Source organism: Anoplophora glabripennis, unplaced genomic scaffold, assembly GCF_000390285.2.
Source record: "Anoplophora glabripennis isolate ALB-LARVAE unplaced genomic scaffold, Agla_2.0 scaffold312, whole genome shotgun sequence".
NCBI classification, from domain to species: Eukaryota; Metazoa; Arthropoda; class Insecta; order Coleoptera; family Cerambycidae; genus Anoplophora; species Anoplophora glabripennis.
In genome coordinates this window covers 455,856-480,829 of record NW_019416409.1, presented here as the reverse complement: position 1 = coordinate 480,829, position 24,974 = coordinate 455,856, and the positions used below count along the sequence as shown (strand labels likewise).

Genomic DNA, 24,974 nt, shown 5'->3' with positions numbered 1-24,974 from the left:
TGGGAGCTAAGTCACGTATTGTCAATTTTCATCTTTCTTGATCCGTATACATGCTTTTTCAAATAACACACAGAAACTTACAATGAAGACACACAAACACACCAGTACGGAAAGTAAAAACTGAAATAAATATCTATTTTTTTAATTAATCGTTATTTCAGAGACACCGGTGTCAATATACTTACCGCCGTCGACGATATACAGGTGATGATGGACGACCACATCCTGAAGGCTCAGACTATGAGAGGTTCGCCTTACGTGAAGGCTTTCGAGGCTGAGATGCAGGCCTGGGAGGAGAAACTGATATCCATGCAAGACATACTGGAACAGTGGCTTATAGTGAGTATAAATATTTCGATTTGACGAGATATAACTTAAATTTCGCAGTGCCAAGCAACGTGGATGTACTTGGAGCCGATATTCAGTTCCGAGGATATCATGAGGCAGATGCCGACCGAGGCGAGGAACTTTAAGATGGTGGACAGGGTGTGGCGTGCGGTTCAGAACCACACCATCAAGGATACCCACGTCATCATAGCGACAGAGTACAAGAACATGCTGTCGCTGCTAAAGGAGAATAACAGGCTTCTTGACGACATCCAGAAGGGTCTCAATGACTATTTGGAGAAGAAGAGGTTGTTCTTCCCCAGGTAAGGAAATTTATAAACGTTTACTGTTCCACAGGTACAAGCATTTGTCGTAACTATCATAAACTTTCCAGATTCTTCTTCCTGTCCAACGACGAGCTCCTAGAGATCCTCTCTGAAACCAAAGATCCCCTCCGCGTTCAGCCCCACCTCAAGAAATGCTTCGAGGGTATCCACCAACTAGACTTCACCTACGACGAAGAGGTGATAGGCATGATTAGCGCCGAGAAGGAAGTGGTACCTTTCAGCGGCAAGATCATCCCTGCTGACGCCAAGGGTATGGTGGAGAAGTGGTTGGTGCAGGTCGAAACCATAATGATCCAGTCGCTCAAGGACGTCACGTCCGAGTCCATCAAGCATTACCCGACGGTGGATAGACCGGATTGGATCCTGCACTGGCCGGGACAGGTGGTGCAGTGCGTGGATTGCATCCAGTGGACGACGGAAGTGACCACCGCCATCTTCCAAGGGACTCTGCAGGAGCAGGAGGCTCTGTGTACGGAACAGATTGAACAGAGCGTGAAGATGGTGCAGGGGAAGTTGAAGCCCAACAATCAGGTCACTGTTGAGGCGTTGATCGTGATAGACGTGCATTGTAAGTATTTTTTATTCGGATGTGCTTGTTATTGGCAAAATGTTAACTTTTTGATACATGTGTTGTTAAATTTCCTTCAAAAGGCATTTTTTTTAAGACGCGAAATTGAACTCTTTAGACTTTGGAATTACGTTTCTTATTTCTTTCCGTCTTTTTCCATCTGTGTCTTTAGGTAGAGACATCGTCAAGAAGCTTAAAGAGATAAACGTGTCGTCTATAGCGGATTTCAACTGGATCTCCCAGTTGAGATACTACTGGGACAACTTCTTGGTACGCGTTTCTATGATCACGACCGACGTCATGTATGGATTTGAGTATTTAGGCAATACAGGGCGATTAGTAGCCACGCCGTTGACAGACAGATGCTACAGGTTTGTCCGAAATAAAGTCTATTTTTGACTTATCGTACGAAAAAACTGAAATAACATAAAACATCATTTATGTTCGTAGAACATTGATGGGGGCCCTGAAACTGAACCTTGGTGGAGCCCCCGAAGGACCCGCTGGGACGGGAAAGACGGAGACCTGCAAGGATCTGGCCAAAGCCGTGGCCAAGAAATGCGTGGTTTTCAATTGCTCTGACGGGTTGGACTACAAAGCGCTTGGAAAATTCTTTAAGGTATAAAAAATTACAACCTATTGAAGTTGCTTTATAAATAATATTAACAATAATAATAAAGGTCTTTATTTGGAATATTTTTAATACTGAGCGTTCAACAATTTTATTGAACACTTTTAGGTTCCCTTCCCTTCTTCCAAGATTTTTTTATTTATATGTATTTTAATTCTCTAAGTCAGCTGAAATTTTAGTTATATAATAATCGGCTTCTTTGGCAACATTTTAAACTGTTCTATAGGGCTTAGCTCAGGCCGGCGCGTGGGCTTGCTTCGACGAGTTCAACAGGATCGAACTCGAGGTGCTATCAGTGGTCGCCCAACAGATTCTCAGCATACAAACCGCTGTAGCGGCTAAGCTGAAGAAGTTTGTCTTCGAGGGTACCGAAATTACTTTGGATCCCACTTGTACCTGTTTCATTACGATGAACCCTGGGTAAAAGCCCTTACACATTGATATCCCTTGTTAATTGATTTTAATTTCAGTTACGCTGGTCGTCAGGAGCTGCCTGACAATTTAAAGGTGCTTTTTAGGACGGTGGCCATGATGGTGCCAGATTACGCGATGATAGGAGAAATATCTTTGTACTCCTACGGATTTGTCCAAGCTCACAGGTGAGAAATTGACAGGACAATAGTTATTTTTGATGATAACGTTTTCAAACAATTACAGCTTGGCGCAGAAAATCGTTCACACCTATAAGTTGTGCTCGGAGCAGCTGTCATCTCAAAACCACTACGATTACGGGATGAGAGCGGTGAAATCGGTTCTACTAGCTGCCGGAGCCCTCAGAAGGTCTTATCCGGAGTCAGCGGAGGATCAGTTGGTGCTGAGGGCGATCATAGACGTAAATTTGCCCAAGTTTTTGGCACAGGTAAGTACACTTACACAAAATATAAAGAGTATTTGGTCTTTATTCCACTGCACGATATGGGTTCATATCTAAATGGTTTTCAGAGATGAATGTCATTATTTGACAAATACGAGTCTTTGTTAGAGTAAATCACATTGTTTTATTCCACAAATTTCATATACTTGGAGTTCGTAATCTTCTTTTTGACTGACAAACAAATTATCTTTTAGAGGGATATCAGATGATTCATTTTGAAGTTTCGTACCTGATAAAATCATCAAGTGTGCTCCAAGGCTCTCTTTTGAGGCTACTGTTCATTGATATCTTTGTAGATGATATTTACCATATTTTTTAGAATAAATCACAATGTTTTATTCTACAAACTTCATATACTTGGAGTTCGTGGTCCTCTTGTGGATTGACAAAAAATTACCCTCCAGAGAGACATCAGTACATTCATTTGGAAGTTTCGTACCTGATAAAATCATCAACTGTGCTCCAAGGCTCTCTCTTGAGGCCACTGTTCGTTGTCATCTTTCTAAATGACTTTTACCAGCGACTTATCGATTATAAATTTTTATAATTTGTAAATGATTTGAAATTATTAACACTTCCACACGCATGCTATCAATAATTTATTAAGTTGGTGTATAGTAAATAAAATAGAACCTCCTCCAAATTAAAAGCAAAGAAATAAATAAAAATTAGAAAATTACCGCAAAATAAAATGAAAAATGTAACTCGGTTAAAAATAAAAAAAATAAAATAAAAGTAAGAAAAGGTCGCAAAACATAAACAATCAATATGTGTTATCTTAAAACCTATCTCTCAAGACCTATTAAGGAATGCAGTTGTCCAAGTTTTCCAGAAGGCCTCAGACAAAAGTAATAAACAAATTTGGAAATATGGGAAAAGTAGTTACTACCTACTTACTTAAATCTGAGGGTTGCTTTCGGTGTACAGCAAACTCTCTCTCAACGGTATTTTTATGGAAAACAAAGTTAGTGAAAAAGAAGTGTTGTCGGGGCGAACTTTCGTTGGAGAGTCCTCGTGGTGTGGAGTCGTTTGCAGGTATAAATATCTGGTCCTTGGCGCCAATCGGCCGTAGAACTTTTCCTGGAACCCTGTTGCGTCCCGTGTCTGTTTTTGGTCCTTGCAACTGTTAGACCGATCCGGATGGCGTCAGAAGGGCGCTCTTGACGTAATACTTAAAATGGATCACTTGCGAACATGTGTACCCACAAATCTTTCAAATCACCACAGCTCTGTTACAGTATTGGTTGAAGCTGGTGGTGACATCACTTCACCAAAACGCCACTGGATGGAAATTTACAGCAGTGGTCGAAAACTACATTGACGAGTCAATTCAAAACCACCATATGAATAATTACTGATGATAAAGTAATTGTAATGTAAAACAACATATTCTAACACTCACCTTTCGCAGGATGTCCCCTTATTCGAAGGCATCTTCTCCGATCTCTTTCCCGGAGTCAAATTACCCGCTTTCGAAAGGGCGGAGCTCATCGAGTGTCTAATAGCCGAAATCAAAAAGAGGAATCTACAGCCGACACCCTGGTTCGTCGAGAAGTGTATGCAGGTGTACGAAATGATCCTCGTACGACACGGTTTGATGATAGTCGGCAGGCCTATGGGCGGGAAAACTTGCGCGTATCAGGTAAGTCAGTTCTTTGTACTTACACTAATCACACACACTTGTACACTATAGTATACTTGTACTAATCTTACACGCGAATCATTTTTCAGAGTCTAGGGGACGGCCTGGGCCGTCTGGGGCAACGAAGGAACGCCAAACTGGTGGAACACAACGTCATATACAAGATAATCAACCCCAAGGCCATTTCCATGGGTCAACTTTACGGTCAGTTTGACCCCGCGTCTCACGAGTGGTCAGACGGTGTCCTCGCGACGACCTTCCGCGAATTCGCCAACAGTTCTTCTTTGGACAGAAAGTGGATACTGTTCGATGGACCGGTGGACGCCGTTTGGATCGAGAACATGAACACCGTGCTGGATGATAATAAGAAGCTGTGTTTGATGTCTGGGGAAATCATACAGGTGTGGATTCGAAGATTCCGATTCTTTAGAGTAACTTTTTTATGTTCCAGATGTCCAATCAGATGAACCTGATCTTCGAACCCGCTGATTTGGAACAAGCGTCGCCGGCAACAGTTTCTAGATGTGGTATGATTTACATGGAACCCGCTCTGTTGGGTTGGCAGCCTCTGATGGAGTCGTACATGACCACTTTGGAGAAGTACCTGTTACCCGAGCAGAGGGAACTGCTGGCGGAGTGCATAGAATGGTTGGTGCCTGCGTGTTTGGAATATATCAACGGACATTGCAAGAAGTTCGTCGAGACCTCGGATATTCATTTGTTTCACGTAAGGGAACAGACACACGCTTTTTTTTATTGAAATTGACTCACCGCTAATAATGGGGTCCAAGTCCGAAGTTGGTTTTTTCGCGAACGCTCAATCTTTTCCCTTAACTAAAGGTTAATTCTCAATTATGATACTTGGATAGAACTATTTATTGAAATTTCAGTTTTCAGCATATAGAGAGTGCTAGGGAATAAACTGATGTTTAATTTAACTGAAACCATATTTGGGGACATATTTGTAGGAACTTTACCCTGATTTTTTGGCAAGAAACCTCCTCAACAATTTTTTCTCACCATTAACGAATCAATCTTAACATAAACAATTTCTGTTACAATGACCATTCATTTTGTAGTCCTTCACCCGTATCTTTACCTGCATGCTGAGGGAGGAGAACCAGGTGAGCACCGTCTGGCTGCAGAACGTGTTCATATTCTGCATAGCCTGGGGGTTAGGATCCACGCTGACCGCGGACGGGCAGAGAAAGTTCGATGTATTTTACAGGAAAATCTTAAACGGCGACAACAAAAACTACCCCAAGTCGAAGTCGTTCAAACTGACCAAGAGCCAGATATTTCCGGAGAGGTCGATCATCTTCGACTGGGTCTACGACAAGAAGAACAACGGTAGCTGGATCGCGTGGGTCGAGACGGTGGACAAGGTCCAGCAGATTCCGGCTACAGCAAAAGTAACAATACTTTCTACATATGTATATATTTTTTAACGAAAATGTTGAACGAGTGTTTAAGTTAAAGAACAAAATCTAAAAGTATAGCCGGGTATGCAGTCAAAGCCAACTTGAATTTGTACTCTTTTTTATTACCCAACCTTTCGAAATAAATTATTCCTTCTTGAGGAGAAAATACAATGGAACATATAATTAGATAACAATAAAATATTAATAATTTTAACATATAACTTACAAAATTTGAGGATTGAATAAAAAAATTGTCAAGTTTAGAACAGTCACTTCAAAAAACATAATATGTTGAATAGGTATATCAAAAATATAATGTTAACACTATTAAAAACTATTGATTAAAACTTTTGATAAAACTTATTTACGATAAAACTATTTAAAATTTGGAAATTTCTTCTCAAACATATCTTAACCTTAAAACGTGAATGGCCATCTTGAGGGACACTGAGCAAGAACAATCGAGACAAGCCATAGAACAAGGATTTATAGAAATTTAGAAATATATATATATTTTAGGGTGGCCCAAAAAAACGATTATTTTTTTTCGTGTCACTTGTGAAAATATGTTAGTTTATCATGTTTTAAGAGCCCCCTCAAAAAATCAGCTCAAAAAAATTTTTTTAGAGGTCGCTCAAGATTTTTAAAAATTTCCAAAATCGTCACAAATTTAATTTTTTTTTACATTTTTTTTCTCGTTATTTTATCATTTTCTAGGTTGAAAGAAATCTCGGTTCTGAAAATTTTATATCGATATTTTAATTTCGATAGGTCAGATAATTATTTTAACTTTAAAAGTAGTGTACCTAAAATGTTTTCGAGCGTCCTCTAAAAATAAATATCAACGAACTAATATTTTTTTTATTGAATTTGATGAACAAACAAATAGAAATTAATCACGAGACACTTAAAAAATTTCTCGAGGCAAAATTTACTACCGCACTGCGAATACCTATCAAATATTTATAATTTTTTAAAATTTAAGTGTCTTGTGATTTATTTCTATTCTTTTGTTCATCGAATTCAACAAAAAAAAATTATTAGTTCGTTAATATTTATTTTTCAGAGGTCGCTCGAAAAGAGGTACACTACTTTGAAAATTAAAATAATTATGAGTGACCCTTAGAAATTAAAATATTGATTTGAAATTTTCAGATTCGAGATTTTTTTCAACCTAGATGATAACGAGAAAAAATAAAAAAAAATAAATTTTTGACGATTTTGGAAATTTTTAAAAATCTTGAGCGACCTCTAAAAAATTTTTTTTTGAGCTGATTTTTTGAGGGGGCTCTTAAAACATATTTTCACAAGAGACACGAAAAAAAATCATCGTTTTTTTTTTTGGGCCACTAATATATTTATACAGGGTGTTTCAGAAAGACCTTTCGTAAATTCAGGGGGGTGATTGTACGACAAAAAATAAGAATTTTTTGTCTTATGAACTATATGTCTATCTCCTCTCGTTTTCGAGATACAAACCGACAAAATAAAATTTTTTAAATAGAATTTTTACGAAAATTTCCAAACGGTGCGAAATATTTTTATGTAATTTGGTATTCCGGGGTTTTTAAGGACGCCAAATACGCTGGTCTTGTATATTTTTTGTATATTTTATAGAGGGCGCTAGTTATGCTACATTCGTATTACATTTTGAGTTCTAATTTTTTTGAAGTTAGGTTTTTTAGCATTCGGGCTCTAACTTCTAATGTACAATTTTATTTTCTACAAATAATGTAGAATGTATGTAGAATTCCTAATGTGGACGGTTTTCGAGAAAAAAGGCTTTTAATTGAACTCTTATAATATTGTGTAGAAAACAAGTGACTTTTCTCAAAGTAGGCTTATGTCAAAACTTATTGTTGGATGTCTCATAAACAACGCATACATTGTCAGTAATATTTTAAACTCTAATTAACTTTATATCAAAATTTTAGTGACTGTAATTTGTCATTACTAACTACGGTCATGTATTGTTTATGAGACATCCATCAATAAGTTTTGACATAAGCCTACTTTGAGAAAAGTAACTTATTTTCTTCACCGTAATATTGTAAGAGTTCAATTAAAAGCATTTTTTCTCGAAAACTGTCCACATTAGGAAGTTCTAACAAGAGTACATTATCTTTAGAAAATAAAATTGTACATTAAAAATTGGAGCCCGAATGTTAAAAAACCTAACCTCAAAAAAATTAGAACTTAAAATGTAATAGGAATGCAGCGTAACTAGCGCCGTCTATGAAATATCTAAAAAATAATTAAACCAGCGTATTTGGTGTCCTTAAAAACCCCGGAATACCAAATTTCATAAAAATATTTCGCACCGTTTGGAAATTTTCGTAAATATTCTATTTAAAAAAGTTTACTTTGTCGCTCTGTATCTCGAAAACAATAGGAGATAGGCATATAGTTCATAAGACAAAAAATTCTTATTTTTTGTCGTACTATCACCCCCTGAATTTATAGAGGCCTTTCTGAAACACCCTGTATATCTAGAGGTCGAAATATATTGTTTCACTTCAATTTACCTAGGTGCTAAAATGCACTTTATACTTCATATTTTGACTGCTTGTAGAGCATCACTCGACAGATAATTTACAACTAAAACTTTTTCCCTTTGACATTTTCTGATACAACTAATATTAAACGAGAAAATTTCATTGTACTGATTATTTTAAAGTACAAATAAAGTTGTTTGTTATACAAAAATCTCTGTTAATTAAATTTGCTCCTAAATTTGCTCCTTTACCACTACCCTGATTATTAACAGATCGGCCACTAATACTTGTAATGGCATATTCCATTTATTAGAACTCACTAGAATAACTAAAATATCAAATCAACACATTTTTCCCACTTGCACGGATATGACACGAGCGAAAACGTCTAAACTGAGAACTGATTCATCAATAAAGTTTACAGCATAATGTCTACCTAATTTTATTTTCTGAATCTTCTCAAATGCGAAGCAAGTACTTATAGCTTATAACCTTTTTTGTTAATATTACTACAGTAGAAATGGAGGTCCGTTAGTTATTTGATATAAAAAACCAAACTTGATTAAATCAGATTAATCGCTTTGAAGGTAATTATTTCGTATTAAAAGGTAAAAATGTTTCAATTTAAAATAATCGAGATCTAAGGGTGGCTACTTAAAAAGCCAAACAGGGTGTATTGTTTTTTTTTTTCGAGTTGTACGATTTTAATTTCTTTGCAAACAACAGACATGCAAATAAAAATAACCGCTTTTCACATCAAGGCCAGCGAACTGATCATCCAGACCAACCAGTCCTGCTGCCAGAGGTTTTTCCTGAAGATGTGCCTCACCAACGACATCCCCATCCTCTTCGTGGGCCCCACCGGCACCGGGAAAACCGCGGTGGTGCTGGACCACCTCCTCAACCTGCCCAAGGAGAAGGTCTTACCCAATGTGATAAACTTCAGCGCCAGAACCACATCCGGCATGGTACCAATTAAAATTATTTTTTTATGCCTAAATAATAGCCTTTCGAATGTTTCAGACACAAGAAATGGTCATGTCGAAGTTGGATAAAAGGCGAAGGGGTGTTTTTGGACCTTCCATGGGAAAGAAGTGTATACTTTTCGTCGACGATGTCGGAATGCCGCAAAAGGAGACCTGGGGGGCGCAGCCACCTGTCGAACTCCTGCGGCAATGGATAGATCACGGTCACTGGTTCGATAGGGACACTTCGACACTGCAACTGGTGGACATTGTAAGTCATTTTTAAGTAAATTGTATACTTTGAGCTGTTCTTACGTACCAGTACTGGTTGTTTAAATATATTACAAACTGCTTAATAAAATTAATTGATTGATACATTTTTAAGGTAATTTAAAAGAAAAAGAGAAATCATCTACGCCTCTTTGTTCTCAAAATAGCTTTTCTTAACGTTAATTGTTAAATAACCATTGGACGTATCGGACCGGGATTTTAGAGACAATTAAAGAAAGGGTTAATCTATCTCTCATCTATTTTCAGGAAGTTTTACATTGATAGTTCATGTAATAAACGCGCTAGCCCGCACATGCGGGTGAACGTCGCTCTCGTCACGAGCGAAATTTTTTACTTGAACGTTTCAAATTCGGTTAAAAAACTTCGCGTGCGATCAAAGACGGCATTCACGAGCGTGCAAGGACCCGGCGTTCCTACCGCCTGCAATTCGACTGGAGTACGGCAAAAATTAAAATTTTGTTCACAAATGAAGCATTTGTGAGACAAATGATTTTTCAAATAATACCAAAGAGAAAATTTACAAGAATCTTATTGTCATCTATTGTATTGCTTTCAACATTTTCTAGAGTTTCTTCAGTTATTTCAGTTATAGACCGGGAGATATTAGACTGAAGTTCGACGACGTCTTTCTCGTTTATGCCTCTGAGAGTACTGAAAGGTAACCGAGAGACAAGTACAATAAACTAAATTTAAAAGATGGGCTGCGGGACACCTTTGTGAAAATTCAATTTTCCTTTTCAAAAAAATAATGTGTACAGCGACGTATTTCTCACTTATGCCATGTTCGTAAGTTGAAGAGAAGTATCGATTTTATCACAAAATTTTTTTGGCATAAGTGTCGCAAGGGACCTAAAAATGGAAAACTTTGTAAGAAAATGTGGAAAAACATCTTTATTTGTCTACCAATTTCTCATTAATGCCAATTAGAAATATGACATTATTATATTCGAAAAGCTCATAAAAAACATTGGCATAAGTCCTACTAAGGACTAAAGAAAATAGAGCTTTGGAAAAGCTGCGGAAAATTTTTATTTTCATTCTATAACTTTCTCATTTATGCCGTTGAAAATTTATGATACTTACTATAAATAATGTACTGTGTCAAGTAGGCATCACTCCTCTATGGGTTCAATATGAAGGCATAAGTCTCAAAGTTGTAGGAAAATTCATGAAAATTTTTACGTCTTTCTCGCTTATGCCATTTTGCATGCACGTAGGAAACTACATTATAAAGTCATATAAATGTAGGCATAAGTCCACATTGGATTTTCATGTTGTAAATTAATTTGAATTTTAATATGAGTCAGGTCGACAAAGTAGAAAAATTATAGAAAATTGCCACAATTTTCTCGTTTATGCCGTTTTGTACACGAGTAGAAAATATTATTAAAAGCCACTTTCAAGAGTGGCATGAATGCCACAAGGTACCGTCGTATGTAAAATTTTTTAAAAAGTTGTCAAAAATTACAAATTGCGGTTATTTCCTCGCCTGCGCAATTTTCGATATACTTAAATTAATTTAAAAAATGTATGATAAATAATGCAAGTGTCGGAGAAGATATCTATATAAAAAATGAATATTTCTAACTATAAAAGGGAATAAAAAATTTAAAATAAAAAAAATTTCATGAAAAAGAGAAAGCTTTATATTGGGTTTAGTTTGATTTTTCGACATGTTATTTTTTATTACGATAATTCTTAATAACTTATAATAAAGCTGGTAGTAAGGCCTTTATTTTGATCCGTTTTCATCAAGAGCTGCAGATAAAACTGTTTGAAATTTGAAAATGTAAAAAATCATAAAACCGAAAAAACTTTTTATTTTTGATATGCTTTAATTTTAAGTTAATAAAAATTTGTATTATTTTAAGTGTTATTGTTTGTGTTAGTTATAATTAAAAATTAGTAATTCAAAGTCTTTGAGGAAGCATTCTGACAATTGAGTTGGCAGCGGTTTTTCAATTCAATTACTATTACTTAAATAAATCTTTTAATATAAAAATAAAATGTATAAAAGTACAAATTAAGTAATTAAGGTACAAAGTACCAGAAACAAAAAACAAAATTCAATATACATGATATTAAATCAGTTATAAATCAGTTTCTTCCCTATGTATTCTAGCTTAATTATTTCTTCTTCTTCTTCTTCTTCTTCTACCTTAGTCGGCTCAATTCAAGTAGATCATCCTTGCACTGAAGCGGTTAATTCAAATTATATAATATTTTTAATTTTTAAAATTTAAATATATTGTTCATAAATACGTATGGTCTATTGTGATAAAATACTCTACTCATTTACGAACAAACGAGAAATTTGTGGCAATATTATATAATTTTTCTTTTTCTGATCATGACTCAAAGAATAATTAAAAATCATTTCTAATATGTGGGGACTTAAGCCGAAATAGTTTATTATTAACTTTCATTAAATACATGAATTACTTATATTTATAAAAATTAAAAATACGCTAAATGCAAGTAAGTATAAGTATTTCGAAAATTGCGTAGGCGATGAAATAAACTTTTTAAAAATTTTTACATACGACGGTACCTTGTGGCATTCATGCCACTCTTGAAAATGGCTTTTAGTAATATTTTCTACTCGTGTACGAAACGGCATAAACGAGAAAATTGTGGCAATTTTCTATTATTTTTCTACTTTGTCGACCTGACTCGTATTAAAATTCAAATTAATTTACAACATGAAAATCCAATGTGGACTTATGCCTACATTTATATGACTTTATAATGTAGTTTCCTACGTGCATGCAAAATGGCATAAGCGAGAAAGACGTAAAAATTTTCATGAATTTTCCTACAACTTTTCAAAAAATTTTTAGCATATAGTCCTCACCAGGGACTTATGCCCTTTAAAAAAAATGAATACTTTCATTTTTTTCTTTGCAATAAGCTTTAATTTATTCACGAGAAAAACGTTGACCAAAACGAAAAATTTTCCGCAGCTTTTCCAAAGCCCTATTTTCTTTAGTCCTTAGTAGGACTTATGCCAATGTTTTTTATGAGCTTTTCGAATATAATAATGTCATATTTCTAATTGGCATTAATGAGAAATTGGTAGACAAATAAAGATGTTTTTCCACATTTTCTTACAAAGTTTTCCATTTTTAGGTCCCTTGCGACACTTATGCCAAAAAAATTTTGTGATAAAATCGATACTTCTCTTCAACTTACGAACATGGCATAAGTGAGAAATACGTCGCTGTACACATTATTTTTTTGAAAAGGAAAATTTAATTTTCACAAAGGTGTCCCGCAGCCCATCTTTTAAATTTATTTTATTGTACTTGTCTCTCGGTTACCTTTCAGTACTCTCAGAGGCATAAACGAGAAAGACGTCGTCGAACTTCAGTCTAATATCTCCCGGTCTATTAGTACGAGCCTTACCTATGTATTCTTCGTATATCCTTGCTGTATAACGACACCTCTGAACAAAGTTAATAAGCATTCAGTGTTGATTGATCTCTTAATGGAAATCTTACTTACGTATAAACAAGATGATGCGGCTGCATTTTGTCAGCACTCCCCATAAATTAAAAACATATTTTTTGTACATATTCTGGTGGTATCTATATAGAAAATCTATTATTTTTAAGCTGTTCGTGGGTGCCATGGGAGTACCTGGCGGGGGGAGAAACGAGGTAACCGACAGATTCTTGAGACACATGCAGATAATCTGCCTGGATTCTTTCGACGACAGCACACTGAACAAGATATTCGTCACTATATTAGACTGGCACTTGGGTAAAGGTTACGTGGAAAACGTTGCGAGACAGTCGAAGGTAACTTTTTCAATCCCATCTCATTTGCGGTACGCCACTTCTTTTTATTTTAGTTTTGCGTTGGAGCAACGCTAGACGTATACAAAGACGCGACGTTAAGCTTCCTGCCGACGCCCACCAAATCCCACTACACCTTCTCCTTGAGGGACTTCTCCAGGGTTATAAACGGCATGTTGCTCACCCCTCCCTCCCGTATGGCCGATCCGGATAAATTCATTAGGCTCTGGGTGCACGAGACGTACAGGGTGTTCCACGATAGGTTGATCGACGACAACGACAGGTACACTGAAATGTAACACAGCGCCAAAAAAATATAAGAAAATGGGTTAGGCCATGGACCAGACTGGCGTTTCCCATAGTACATTGAATGCTGAATCCGAATCTAAAGGTTATGGGGTTAGGGAAGCATGCCAACCCACGCTCTTGTAGTTTCGGACCCCTGATGTATGAGGTCCATGTTCCCGCATAGTTTCATGGTTCTACACCCTCACACATCCCAGGCTATGGAGTTATGGGGTCACGAACTACGGGGTTATGGGTTATGGTGGAATGAGATCACGAATTCGAATGTTTTTCCAATTGCCAATTAGTTTGAAATCTTGAAAATCGATTTCTAGAGGCTCAAAACACGAACTGATTCGGGATTTCCGACTTTAGATTCGGATTCGGCCGGTCAAAGTACTGTGGGAAAGACTGGTCTAGTTCACGATTCAACCCACTGTCCCTGCTGTCAATTTAAGGTTTCCGTAACCTTTCTAGGCCAGTCAAATCGTCGAAAATACCTCGTTTTTCGCTAAAGTTTAGATCTGTAAACAAATATACGCAAAAATTAGGAAAAAATCCGTAGAGTTGAATAAACTGCTTTACATCAACTGTATGTTAAGGCTTCATTTTCAAATTGGCGGCTAAAGTTCGCAAGAAACTGTTTTTTTTTTTTCATTTAAAAATGTTTATCTGCTCCCACTATAGTAAATATACTATTAATAGATTGTTTTTAAGGAGGTAAGTGGATTTTACCGTAGAAGTGGAAGTTGCTATAGACAACGGGAGGTAAGTGAGGTAACTTACCTCCCTAGGGAAAAAAGCGATTTCGATTTATAAATGCATATTTTATGAACAAATAAATAGAAATATTTGATGAACATTACATTTTATTTATTTATTTTTTATATATTTATTTATAATGAATATTTATGGTAATTGTACAGTTATTACATTTAGTAACATTTATAAAATCTGGATAATTATTCCCCTCGCGTTTATGAATTGTCACATTTTTCTCAAATTGATTTTACGCCCCATTTCCGTCACCGGGGGCTCAATATTATCTGACTGATCCATTAAAACAGCATGATGCGACATACTACTAGATCCTGGAGTTGAAGTGTCATTGTAAAGAATCCTGTTGGCTATTTCATTTTTGTTACTTAAACTGTCGGCAATGTAATTTTCTGCAGTTGTGGCTGATTTCCACCCACCATGTCTCTTGATTGCTAATACATCAACTTAGCCAGTAACGTTGCCGATGTTCTTCGGAATAAGTGGCCTGTATATGTTTCAGGATGTTTCAAAAACTGTGCAATCTTATTAGGAATCATAGAAAGGGACCGGTTGATTGTAACATCTACCTGCTTGATAGCGCATAAAAAAGCCTGAAATTTCAGTTTTAATTTCCAATCTAATCTTGATATATTTCTTGAGAATTTCTAGGTGAGAAACAGAACCCAGACGAGAAGTAATTGTAAACGTACGTGACTTACCATTTTTAGAATCTGGAATTGTAACTACAATAATGTCATCGAAATCGCATTTTTTAAACCTTGTATATCTTTAAAACGAAAAAATACTTTTTCTCAGAATATATAGTCCTTGGTATGTAGAATAAGTGCATTTTTGTGAAATTGCAAAATATTTGATAGTCTTTGCATAAATAGTTTTTCCAAAAAAAAAAAAAAAAATGTTTTTCCAAGTTTTAATAAATCATAAAGTAATGTAGGTACTTACGTGACCCAGCTTGGGCTTAAAATTTTCTTTAAAAGTAGTACTTTCCTGTGCAAACTGTGCACGTATTGCGAAATATACGAAACTGAGAACGCACAGTCCTTCCCCCCCACCACGCGCATCAACGTTTCGAACGGACTAAGCATTTTACGGCGCCCAACAAAATTAAGTTTAATGTAAAAACGGGGTCAATTATTACTGACTATTTTTTATATTGAAGTAAAAGTATTCAACTACATGTGTAAATTTCATACGTTAATATTAATAAATGAGGTTATAGCTATTTTTTGAAAAAAAAAAATTCTCGGCTCCTATTAGTCGTAGGAATTTAAAAGTAAAAAAAAGAAGTCAAAGTTTTGATACATTTTTCGTATGTTTCCAATTATTTTGAAATACGCAATACTCGCACAGGAGCGTACAGCTCTTATAGAAAATTTTAAGTCCAAGATGGGTCACGTAAGATGTATGATTTATTGAACCTTGGAGAAAAAATTATTTTTTTCGAAAAACTCAAATTTTGCAAAAACTATCAAATATTTAGCAATTTTACAAAAATGTACTTATTCTATTTGCCAAGGACTACATATTCTGAAAGTTTCGTAAAAAAATCTTTTTTCGTTTTCGCAAAAAATGCGATTTTTAGTGGTTTTCTTGCAATAACATTTGTTCATCAATTGACATCGGGCTGGGCTAAAAATTTTTGCCATAAAAAGTTCTACAACTTTTTCTAAAATGTTTAGCTTTTTTTAATAAAAAACTGATTTTTGCAAACTTTGGACACCATTTTAAAAATGAAGCCCTAACATTCAGCTAGGGTAAAGTAGTTCATTCAATTCTACGAAATTTTTCCTAATTTTTACGTGTTTTTTAACTAAATTACTGTTTACTGAACTAAATATTGGCACGTAAAAATCTAATTCGATTGGACTATTCTGCGCCTTAGGAGTATGCTGTTCGAGATCGTGAAGAAGTCCTGTTATCAGAACTTCAGACAACATCTGAATAGGGTCTGTGAAGACATTGTCCCAGAGGGGGAGACCTTAGGTCCACAGCATATCAGGAACTTATTCTACGGGAATTACATAGAGCCAGACGCCGAACCGAAAGTTTACGACGAGGTACTTCATTAAATAGAAACACATCTGTATGTTTTCAAATATTGATCTTATCCATCATTCGCAGATAACCGACATGGAAGACTTGATACAGAAAATGGAGTTCTACTTGAATGAATACAACCTCATATCGAGATCTCCCATGAACCTAGTCATGTTCAAATTCGCTATAGAGCACGTCTCCCGTGTCTCCCGAGTGCTCATGCAACCCAACGGTAACGTTCTCTTGGTGGGAATAGGTGGGTCTGGTAGGCACAGTTCAGCTAAGTTAGCCGGCGCCATGGCCGAATACAGCGTATACCAAGTAAGTTCAATGCTAAAACCATAACTAATCTCGCCTGTTGGTACAACATTCGATTGTTTTTGTAGATTGAACTGAGCCGGACTTATGGTATCCCGGATTGGAGGGAAGATTTGAAGAAGTTGCTGATGAAGGTCGGAATCGAGGGGAAACCATTGATTTTCCTTTTCGCGGATACCCAGATCGCGGATGAAATGTTCATCGAGGATATTAATACAGTGTTAAACACTGCAGACGTACCAAACTTGTACGCTCCCGATGAGAAGGCGGACATCTTGGAAAAGATGCAGACCGCTGCAAGAGATAGTGTAAGTTAAGTCCTTATCTAAAACTTATTGATTGTCTAATACAATTGAACTAGAAATTTTTCAAATATTGAGGCCTAAGGTCAATAATAAAACGTCAAAGGTCAGTTACAGAGGAAGCAAAGTGTTTAGTCTTCTAGGAACACTAATCTTTAACCTCGGGGACATTGACCTTTGGCGTTCGGGTTCACCGTTACTAATCAGAATGGTGGCACTTACAGGGAAAAAAAATTGAACCCACCCCTCTAGCCCTCTACAACTTCTTCATCGAAAGGGTGCGCAACAACCTTCACGTCGCCCTTTGCATGTCCCCCATCGGAGATTCTTTCCGAGTGAGGTGTAGAATGTTCCCGTCGCTCATCAACTGCTGCACAATCGATTGGTTCCAAGACTGGCCCGACGACGCTTTGGAGAGGGTGGCCAACATGTTCCTCTCCCAAACTGGCATCGGAGAGGCGATGACGGAGCAGTGCGTTCTGATCTGTAAACACTTCCACGTCACGGTGCAGGAAGCTTCCCTAAAGTTCTTCAAGGAACAGAGAAGGAAGACCTATATCACTCCTACTTCGTATTTGGAGTTAATCCAGACGTTCAAGCACTTGTATGAGTTGAAGGTGGACCAGATAACTATGCAGAGGAACAGGTACGAGACTGGGTTGGACAAACTGGATTTCGCAGCGGGGCAGGTCGGCATCATGCAGGAGGAACTTCACGCCTTGCAGCCCAAGTTAATCGTGGCGTCTGCGAAGACCGAGAAGCTCATGATCAAGATCGAGCAGGATACGGTGGTGGTGGAGAAACAAAAGGAGGTAATGCTGTTTACTTGTGGACGGTTGGGCAACGAATCGACAAATTCGTATTTCCAAACAGCTTTCACCATGTCTAGCGAATATAAGTGACGTTCTATAATTTTTCTCAGATTGTTGGTGCAGATGAAGCCCTAGCCAATGAGGCAGCTGCGGCAGCCCAGGCGATAAAAGACGATTGCGAATCCGACTTATCGGAAGCCATCCCTGCCTTAGAAGCGGCAGTGGATGCTTTGAACACCTTGAAACCCGCGGATATCACTCTAGTAAAATCCATGAAGAATCCGCCCTCAGGCGTAAAACTTGTGATGGAGGCTGTAAGTCACTTCGTTTACACCATACGACCAAACATAAACCGTGTTACCTTAATAGATATGCGTTATGCGACAAATCAAGCCGGAAAGAAAACCAGACCCCTCAACCGGAAAAATGGTAGAGGACTTCTGGGGACCTTCGGGAAAGCTTTTGGGAGACATGAAGTTCCTGGAGAATCTGAAGGCGTACGACAAGGACAACATTCCTCTTCCGGTGATGAAAAGAATACGCGATAGGTCGGTACTGGATTCGCGAAAAAGTCTTAGTTAACACATTTGGTTCCAGGTATATCCCCGATAGAGAATTTGATCCCGAACGGATTAAAACCGTGTCGACGGCGTGCGAAGGTTTATGCAAATGGGTGCGAGCCATGGAGGTGTACGACAGAGTCATCAAAATCGTCGCCCCGAAGAAAGCCAGACTGGAAGAGGCTGAAGCCGAATTGGCTGCACAAATGGACACTTTAAATGCTAAGAGGGCGCAGCTTCAAGAAGTATGTGCTTTCGCAACTGTTTATCGACAGGAAAACGTTTATTCTTCGTATTTTTTCAGGTTGCAGATAAACTGCAGGCGCTGAACGACGAGTTCGCCGCCGAGACGAAGAAAAAGAAAGACTTGGAGGACGAGATACACCTTTGCTCTCAGAAGTTAGACAGAGCGGAAAAACTCATAGGCGGCCTTGGCGGGGAAAAAACGAGATGGTCCGACACGGCCAAGCAGTTGCAAGGCTTGCTTAACAACGTTATCGGCGATGTCGTTTTGTCAGCGGGTACAATAGCATACTTGGGGCCGTTCACTGTGGATTTCAGGTGGTGGACGATTATATCAGAAGCGGGATAATTTATTTTAAAGAATGTAATATTTCAGGCAGGAACTAATAAAGAACTGGAATGCATATTCTTTAAATTCTGGTATACCGTGTTCGCAAAACTTTTCCCTCGTGACAACGATGGGTGAACCGGTGGTTATAAGAGCTTGGAATATCGCTGGACTGCCCGTTGATAATTACAGCATAGAAAATGGAATCATTGCGACTACCGCTAGGAGGTGGCCCCTGATGATAGACCCCCAAGGTAAGATCATTAACTTCCGAGAAGATTTTCGCCATTAACTTACCGTCAACATGTGCGCGTGTATGTAACACTTGCACGCATATGACACGAAAGAAACGCCTAAGTTGGAAACATCGAAAACATACTGTACATGATATACCAAAATTGCAATTTGATTTACTGCCTACTGCATTTTGGACCTGGTGCACATTTTTACAATTTTTAGGTCAAGCCAACAAGTGGGTGAAGAACATGGAGAAGAACAACAGACTCCAGGTGATAAAACTAACAGATGGTAACTACGTGCGCGTCCTGGAAAATGCCATAACATTTGGCACTCCAGTCTTGTTGGAAAACGTCAACGAAGATATTGATGCAGTCTTAGATCCCATCCTGGTGAAGAACATCTACAAACAGAGTGGAGTTTGGTACCTAAAGCTCGGCGATAACGTCCTAGAGTACTCCTTCGACTTCAGATTCTTCATTACGACGCGTTTGAGGAATCCGCACTACTTACCCGAAATCGCCGTGAAGGTTACCCTGTTGAACTTTATGATAACCCTGCAAGGGTTGCAGGACCAGCTGCTAGGCATCGTGGTGGCCAGAGAGAAGCCCATTTTGGAGGAAAAGAAGAACGCGATGATCGTGGAGAGCGCTAATAACAAGAAAATGCTGAAGGAAATCGAAGACAAGATTTTAGAGGTGTTTGTTTAATCGATTTCGATGAAATACTTTAACGAATTATTGCAGGTTCTTTCTTCATCCGAAGGGAACATCCTAGAAGACGAAACAGCTATAAAAATCCTTTCGTCGAGTAAAATTCTGTCCGAAGAGATCCAAGAGAAACAAAAACAGGCCGCGGTGACCGAGAAAGAGATAGATTTCGCTAGAAACCAGTACGTCCCGGTTTCCAGACACTCCTCTGTACTATTTTTCTGTATATCCGATTTGGCCAACATAGATCCGATGTACCAGTACTCGCTGGGGTGGTTTATAAATTTATACCATCAATCGATTACGAATAGCACCAAATCCACTGTTCTGGAAGAGAGGCTTGGATATCTCAACAATCATTTCACGAGCAGCATATACAGGAATGTGTGTCGATCGCTGTTCGAGAAGGACAAACTGATCTTTTCGTTTGTACTAACCGTGGGGATCCTGAGGTACCAGGTGAGATCAAGCAAACCATTTTTATTACTTTATTAAAAATGGATTACAAACTAGGTTAATGACCGAATATTGCGGTAAGTCAAGATTCACTCTGGATAAACGTTTGTAGATCAGCGGTCAGGAGTGATACAAAAAGGGGTTTAACTAATGATTTGAAAATATTTTTTTTCAGCGAAATTATGCATTTTAAATATTTTTAATCACGTATTCGCATTCTACTTATTTTTTCTTATCTTTCCTTAAAATTAATGACAATATAACTGTATCATACATACTATACTTTTTGCATTGTATGATTTGATTTTAGTAAGATTGGCGGACCAAATAATATACAGGGTGTCAGAACTTTGACTGCCTTAATTTTAACAGACTATAGAATACATTAAAATAAACATAAACTTAACCATTTCCGAGAAAAAAATTATCAAAATCTCCAACTTGATGTACAAAAGTTCAATTAATTAAGGAATATTGACATAAATGCGTGCATAGAATACCATAAAATACAATGTTTATCACTTTTTTAACTTCGTTATGCTTAATTCTAAAAAATAATTATCGTTGTAATAAATTTAAAATTCGATAAAATTCATATCGAGCAATGTGACAACGGCGCGGCGGATAACACCAGGATACTAAGCTGTCCAGCAACCACCAATACACAACTGAGTTGGTATCTGGAATTGGACCGTGTCTGAGTGTTTTTTGCGTACCACTATTTCCTTTTCGTGAGACGTTTTCCAGTGAGTACGCGAAGATTAGATTCGAAGGTGTCGTGCTTGCATTGAAAATGGTGGTGGACATTTTGAGCATATTAGCTCAGTATATGACGGTTTTTAGGTCCGAATTCTTGACACATGCACCGATTGACGTGAAATTTTAACAGTAAGTAGAAAATTGCTTAAGAAACAAACGTTACAGCCTATGTGTGCTTTCACCCTGGAGGTGAATGCCACCCCCTTCTTGGGGGTGGCAATGAAGGCGCCCCTTTTAATTGCAAAAATCAATAGAGGGATGAATTCTAAGCAAAAATAATTTTTTTCCAAAAATTAATATGTTCCCAGTTATTTGCGATTGAAAATGTTGATTTTTCATCTAAAAAGTGCATGTTTTTCAACCATTTTTGATAAATAACTCGAAAACCTTGCGTTTTATCGAAAAACCCATATACAGCAAAAATAAAGCGTTTAAAATAATGAATCCATTCATTTTTTGGTGATTACCGTAGATGTAATAATAACCGAGTTATCACTCTCTAAAGGTGATTGTTTATTTTTCGGAAAGTAAAATCGAACCTTTTACCGTAAAATAATGGTGAAAGAACTAATTTTTCGAAGAAAACTAATATAATCTTTTTTAAAGTGCTTGGAGAGACATTTAAAATGCTTTTCGAAAAAACTTCGTAGCTCAAAAAATAACGGAGTTATGATGAAAATAAAATGGTCATCTCATTTTTTAGGAAAAAAAATCAACAATAAAATCTAAGGCTGAACCATAAAAATAGAAACTAAGCGTAATCCATATACAGTTGATTTTATAGAATGCCTAAATTTTAAAAAAAAGTTTGAAATAATGAAACAATTTATTTTAGCTCTCTTTCAATTTTTCTGTAGAGCAAAATTAACTGAGATATTACGTTTTTTGTTTACATTTGCGTGTAAGGACCACCTTCTTTGAACCCTTAAAACCTAAAAATCTCGAAAACGAAAAATTCAAGACCCTTCAACTATAAAGGTTGATGTGTAGCTCTTGCAATTCCTTGCAAATTACTTTTTGGAACGATGACAAATATTAAAAATTAAAAGTTATCGTGAAAAAACGAATTGTATTATTCAGTGAAAATTGTCGGATTGTGTAAATGGCTTAATTTCCGATAGATAATGCGACATGCGGAACATCACGGACCAAACAGGGGAAGTCGACAGTTATGATTGTTCTTTAGATGATATGTAAATTTTTGATAATAAAGTATAAATACACAAATAATTTTTATTTTCCCTTTCACTAATTACACAATTTAAGTTTCGAGTTTTAAATAATCTCGTTGAATTTAGTAATGTATTAAAAAATTATCAGTTCTGTTCAGACCACTAAAATATAGTATCCAAATTCGTTTGTAAAAAGCACAATCAGAGAGATTAAGTAAATCCTTAAGAAATTTTAAATCCAGTAAAAAATTACAGTCTCTGCGCCCGTGTGTACTGCATAGAGTTATTATTTTTTTTTATATTTCACAATATTGTAGTACACTATTTCTTAAAGTTTTTAGGTATATCGCCGTTAACTCCAGAATTTTAAAATTCTTTTAAAAATCTAACCGCTGCAACTACTTCAATTTCAATTTAATTGAACCCATCTACATTTTTTACTTTATTTACATATTTACTGTTGCAAAAATATGCAGAGTAAACTCAAGACTATTTTATCCTATAAGTCTTGTGAATGCATATTTGACTAGAAATTATAATTTTTTTTTCAATTTTATTACCCTACTAAAAAGGGAGATATATGTTCCATCCAATATTGAACTTCTATATAGTTATTTCTTTTACTAAAGACATAAATAGACCATATTTGGAGCCCTGAAAAGTATCCTTGAGGTATCCCAACAATTTTTTTGACAAGCAAAACGTTTTAAATGGATGTTTGCTAATTCATGACGTCATTTAGTGCGATCGAGAGTCTAGAGACAGTAAAATTAACTTGGGTTTGGGGCTCCCCATACACGTTTCTTTAGAGTACGTTCCATCTCGTTCGCGTAGGAACTGTAGACTAAACAACAAACTGTCGAGAAGTAGGTTGTGTTCGTGGTCGCACTAAATGACGTGTCGACAATGTGCTCTTGAGCAAGTGACGAAATTTTAATTTCACATAATTTTAAATATAATTAATTTGTAGCATTAAATAAGTACATTGTTTTATTGTTTTACCACTGTTAGTTGTTGTCGATTATAGACTACAAATTTATGCAGCCTTAGAAGAAATTAATTGCTTTTTACAAATGGTATTCTCTAGGGAGGAATCGACGAAGAGGTCTGGAATTTCTTGCTAACTGGGGGGATAGCGTTAGAAAATCCTTATCCTAACCCATCGCCCGAATGGTTGGCAGACAAATCCTGGTCCGAGATTGTGAGAGCTAGTAACCTAAAGGGGTAAGTTTCGATGGGGTCGATATTTCAACATCTTATTAATATTTGACATCCCTAGCTTGGAAAAATTTAGGGACTCTTTCCAAAACAACGTCCATGAGTGGAAAAAATTCTACGACGTGTCGAATCCCCACGAAATACCCTGTCCTGCACCCCTGCACAACTTAAAAGGGTTGCAGAGGCTCGTCGCTCTAAGATGTATAAGACCGGACAAAGTTGTGCCTGCTGTTCAGGTAATGACGACATCATTTGCTTGTACACGTAACAAATTTATATTTAGTTGTATATCGTCGAGGAAATGGGTCCCTCGTATCTGGAACCTCCGCAGTTTAACTTGCAGGAATCGTACAACGACAGCAACTGCTGTTCGCCGTTAGTTTTTATCTTGTCAGCGGGTTCGGACCCCATGGCGGGGCTGGTGAGGTTTGCTGCTGATAAAGGCATCGATAAAACCAGCCTCATGACCATATCGTTGGGGCAAGGACAGGTAAGATCGATGTTACTATACAGGGTGATTCATAATTAGGTGTAGAAAATTTTACCGAAATTCTCGCCAAAACAAAAATATTTCCGAAATTTTTGTAAAGAGCCATTACAGATTCCTTCTCAAATAATGATACAAAATCGTTACTGGAATCATCTGCTTCTTTTAACGTCAATTGTCTTATGAATAATGATGCAAGTTTTGAAAATTTGTAATGCCGTCTCTGGTAAAAATTGCTTCATCGATCCATAAAACAGATGAAATAAATTAGGATCATCTAATAAGCTACTGACAAAAACGTTGAAAGAATTAGTGAAACAAAACTGTAAAAATTCCAACAGCTTAGAATTTCGAGGCTTTCCTGTAGTGAGAGTATCTAAGACTGCATCAATTAGAGCTTGCACCCTCACCCTTTATTTGACCAATTATTTTGCTTCGGCGAGAAGTTTCGGTTAAAATTTTTACACCTAACTGTGACGAGAAGTTCATACAGGGTGACCAAATGAAAACAAAACACAGCCATTTTCAGGAACTGCGTCAAGATTGTAGAAAATCGCTCAGACCCGTCGATTTTAGATTAAAGGGGGACATTCTTTGCTGGTATTTTTGACTCCGCCACTTTCACCCCCCAAGCAAGGGTAAGCATCACCCCAAAATATTTAAATGGCATTGGGGGTTGAGTAATATTACTTTCGAAAGTTCTTACAATTCTCTTTACAACAGACTTTAAATTTTATAATTCCGCCCAATACTTTGAAAAAAATTTACATTTTAAAATTTAAATTATGTTTAGTTGCTTACTTACTACTTAGTTGATTAAATGTTCAAACTGATGACCGCCCGCTTCCATACAGGAATAAAGATTTTGTTCGAAACGTTCGCGCACATTCCGAAGCATTTCCGGAGTGATTC

General features: G+C 37.0%; 1 protein-coding gene across 1 annotated transcript in view; it reads left to right on the top strand.

Moving 5' to 3' along the window:
- The window catches only part of LOC108910631 (dynein heavy chain 3, axonemal), a 47,139-nt gene that overhangs the window by 9,908 nt on the left and 12,257 nt on the right, over window positions 1-24,974 (top strand). Inside the window, exons 15-44 of the mRNA XM_023454470.1 lie at window positions 162-339; window positions 388-650; window positions 722-1,242; window positions 1,415-1,613; window positions 1,693-1,861; window positions 2,100-2,293; window positions 2,344-2,472; window positions 2,531-2,732; window positions 4,159-4,389; window positions 4,479-4,790; window positions 4,841-5,116; window positions 5,469-5,801; window positions 9,067-9,273; window positions 9,329-9,541; window positions 13,176-13,361; window positions 13,415-13,641; window positions 16,306-16,480; window positions 16,545-16,781; window positions 16,847-17,086; window positions 17,305-17,892; window positions 18,003-18,206; window positions 18,262-18,440; window positions 18,490-18,697; window positions 18,757-19,013; window positions 19,072-19,277; window positions 19,483-19,958; window positions 20,007-20,429; window positions 23,445-23,581; window positions 23,637-23,811; window positions 23,859-24,065. Of these exons, the coding sequence (XP_023310238.1) occupies window positions 162-339; window positions 388-650; window positions 722-1,242; window positions 1,415-1,613; window positions 1,693-1,861; window positions 2,100-2,293; window positions 2,344-2,472; window positions 2,531-2,732; window positions 4,159-4,389; window positions 4,479-4,790; window positions 4,841-5,116; window positions 5,469-5,801; window positions 9,067-9,273; window positions 9,329-9,541; window positions 13,176-13,361; window positions 13,415-13,641; window positions 16,306-16,480; window positions 16,545-16,781; window positions 16,847-17,086; window positions 17,305-17,892; window positions 18,003-18,206; window positions 18,262-18,440; window positions 18,490-18,697; window positions 18,757-19,013; window positions 19,072-19,277; window positions 19,483-19,958; window positions 20,007-20,429; window positions 23,445-23,581; window positions 23,637-23,811; window positions 23,859-24,065 (7,552 nt within the window). The remainder of the gene's footprint in view (window positions 1-161; window positions 340-387; window positions 651-721; window positions 1,243-1,414; window positions 1,614-1,692; window positions 1,862-2,099; window positions 2,294-2,343; window positions 2,473-2,530; window positions 2,733-4,158; window positions 4,390-4,478; window positions 4,791-4,840; window positions 5,117-5,468; window positions 5,802-9,066; window positions 9,274-9,328; window positions 9,542-13,175; window positions 13,362-13,414; window positions 13,642-16,305; window positions 16,481-16,544; window positions 16,782-16,846; window positions 17,087-17,304; window positions 17,893-18,002; window positions 18,207-18,261; window positions 18,441-18,489; window positions 18,698-18,756; window positions 19,014-19,071; window positions 19,278-19,482; window positions 19,959-20,006; window positions 20,430-23,444; window positions 23,582-23,636; window positions 23,812-23,858; window positions 24,066-24,974) is intronic.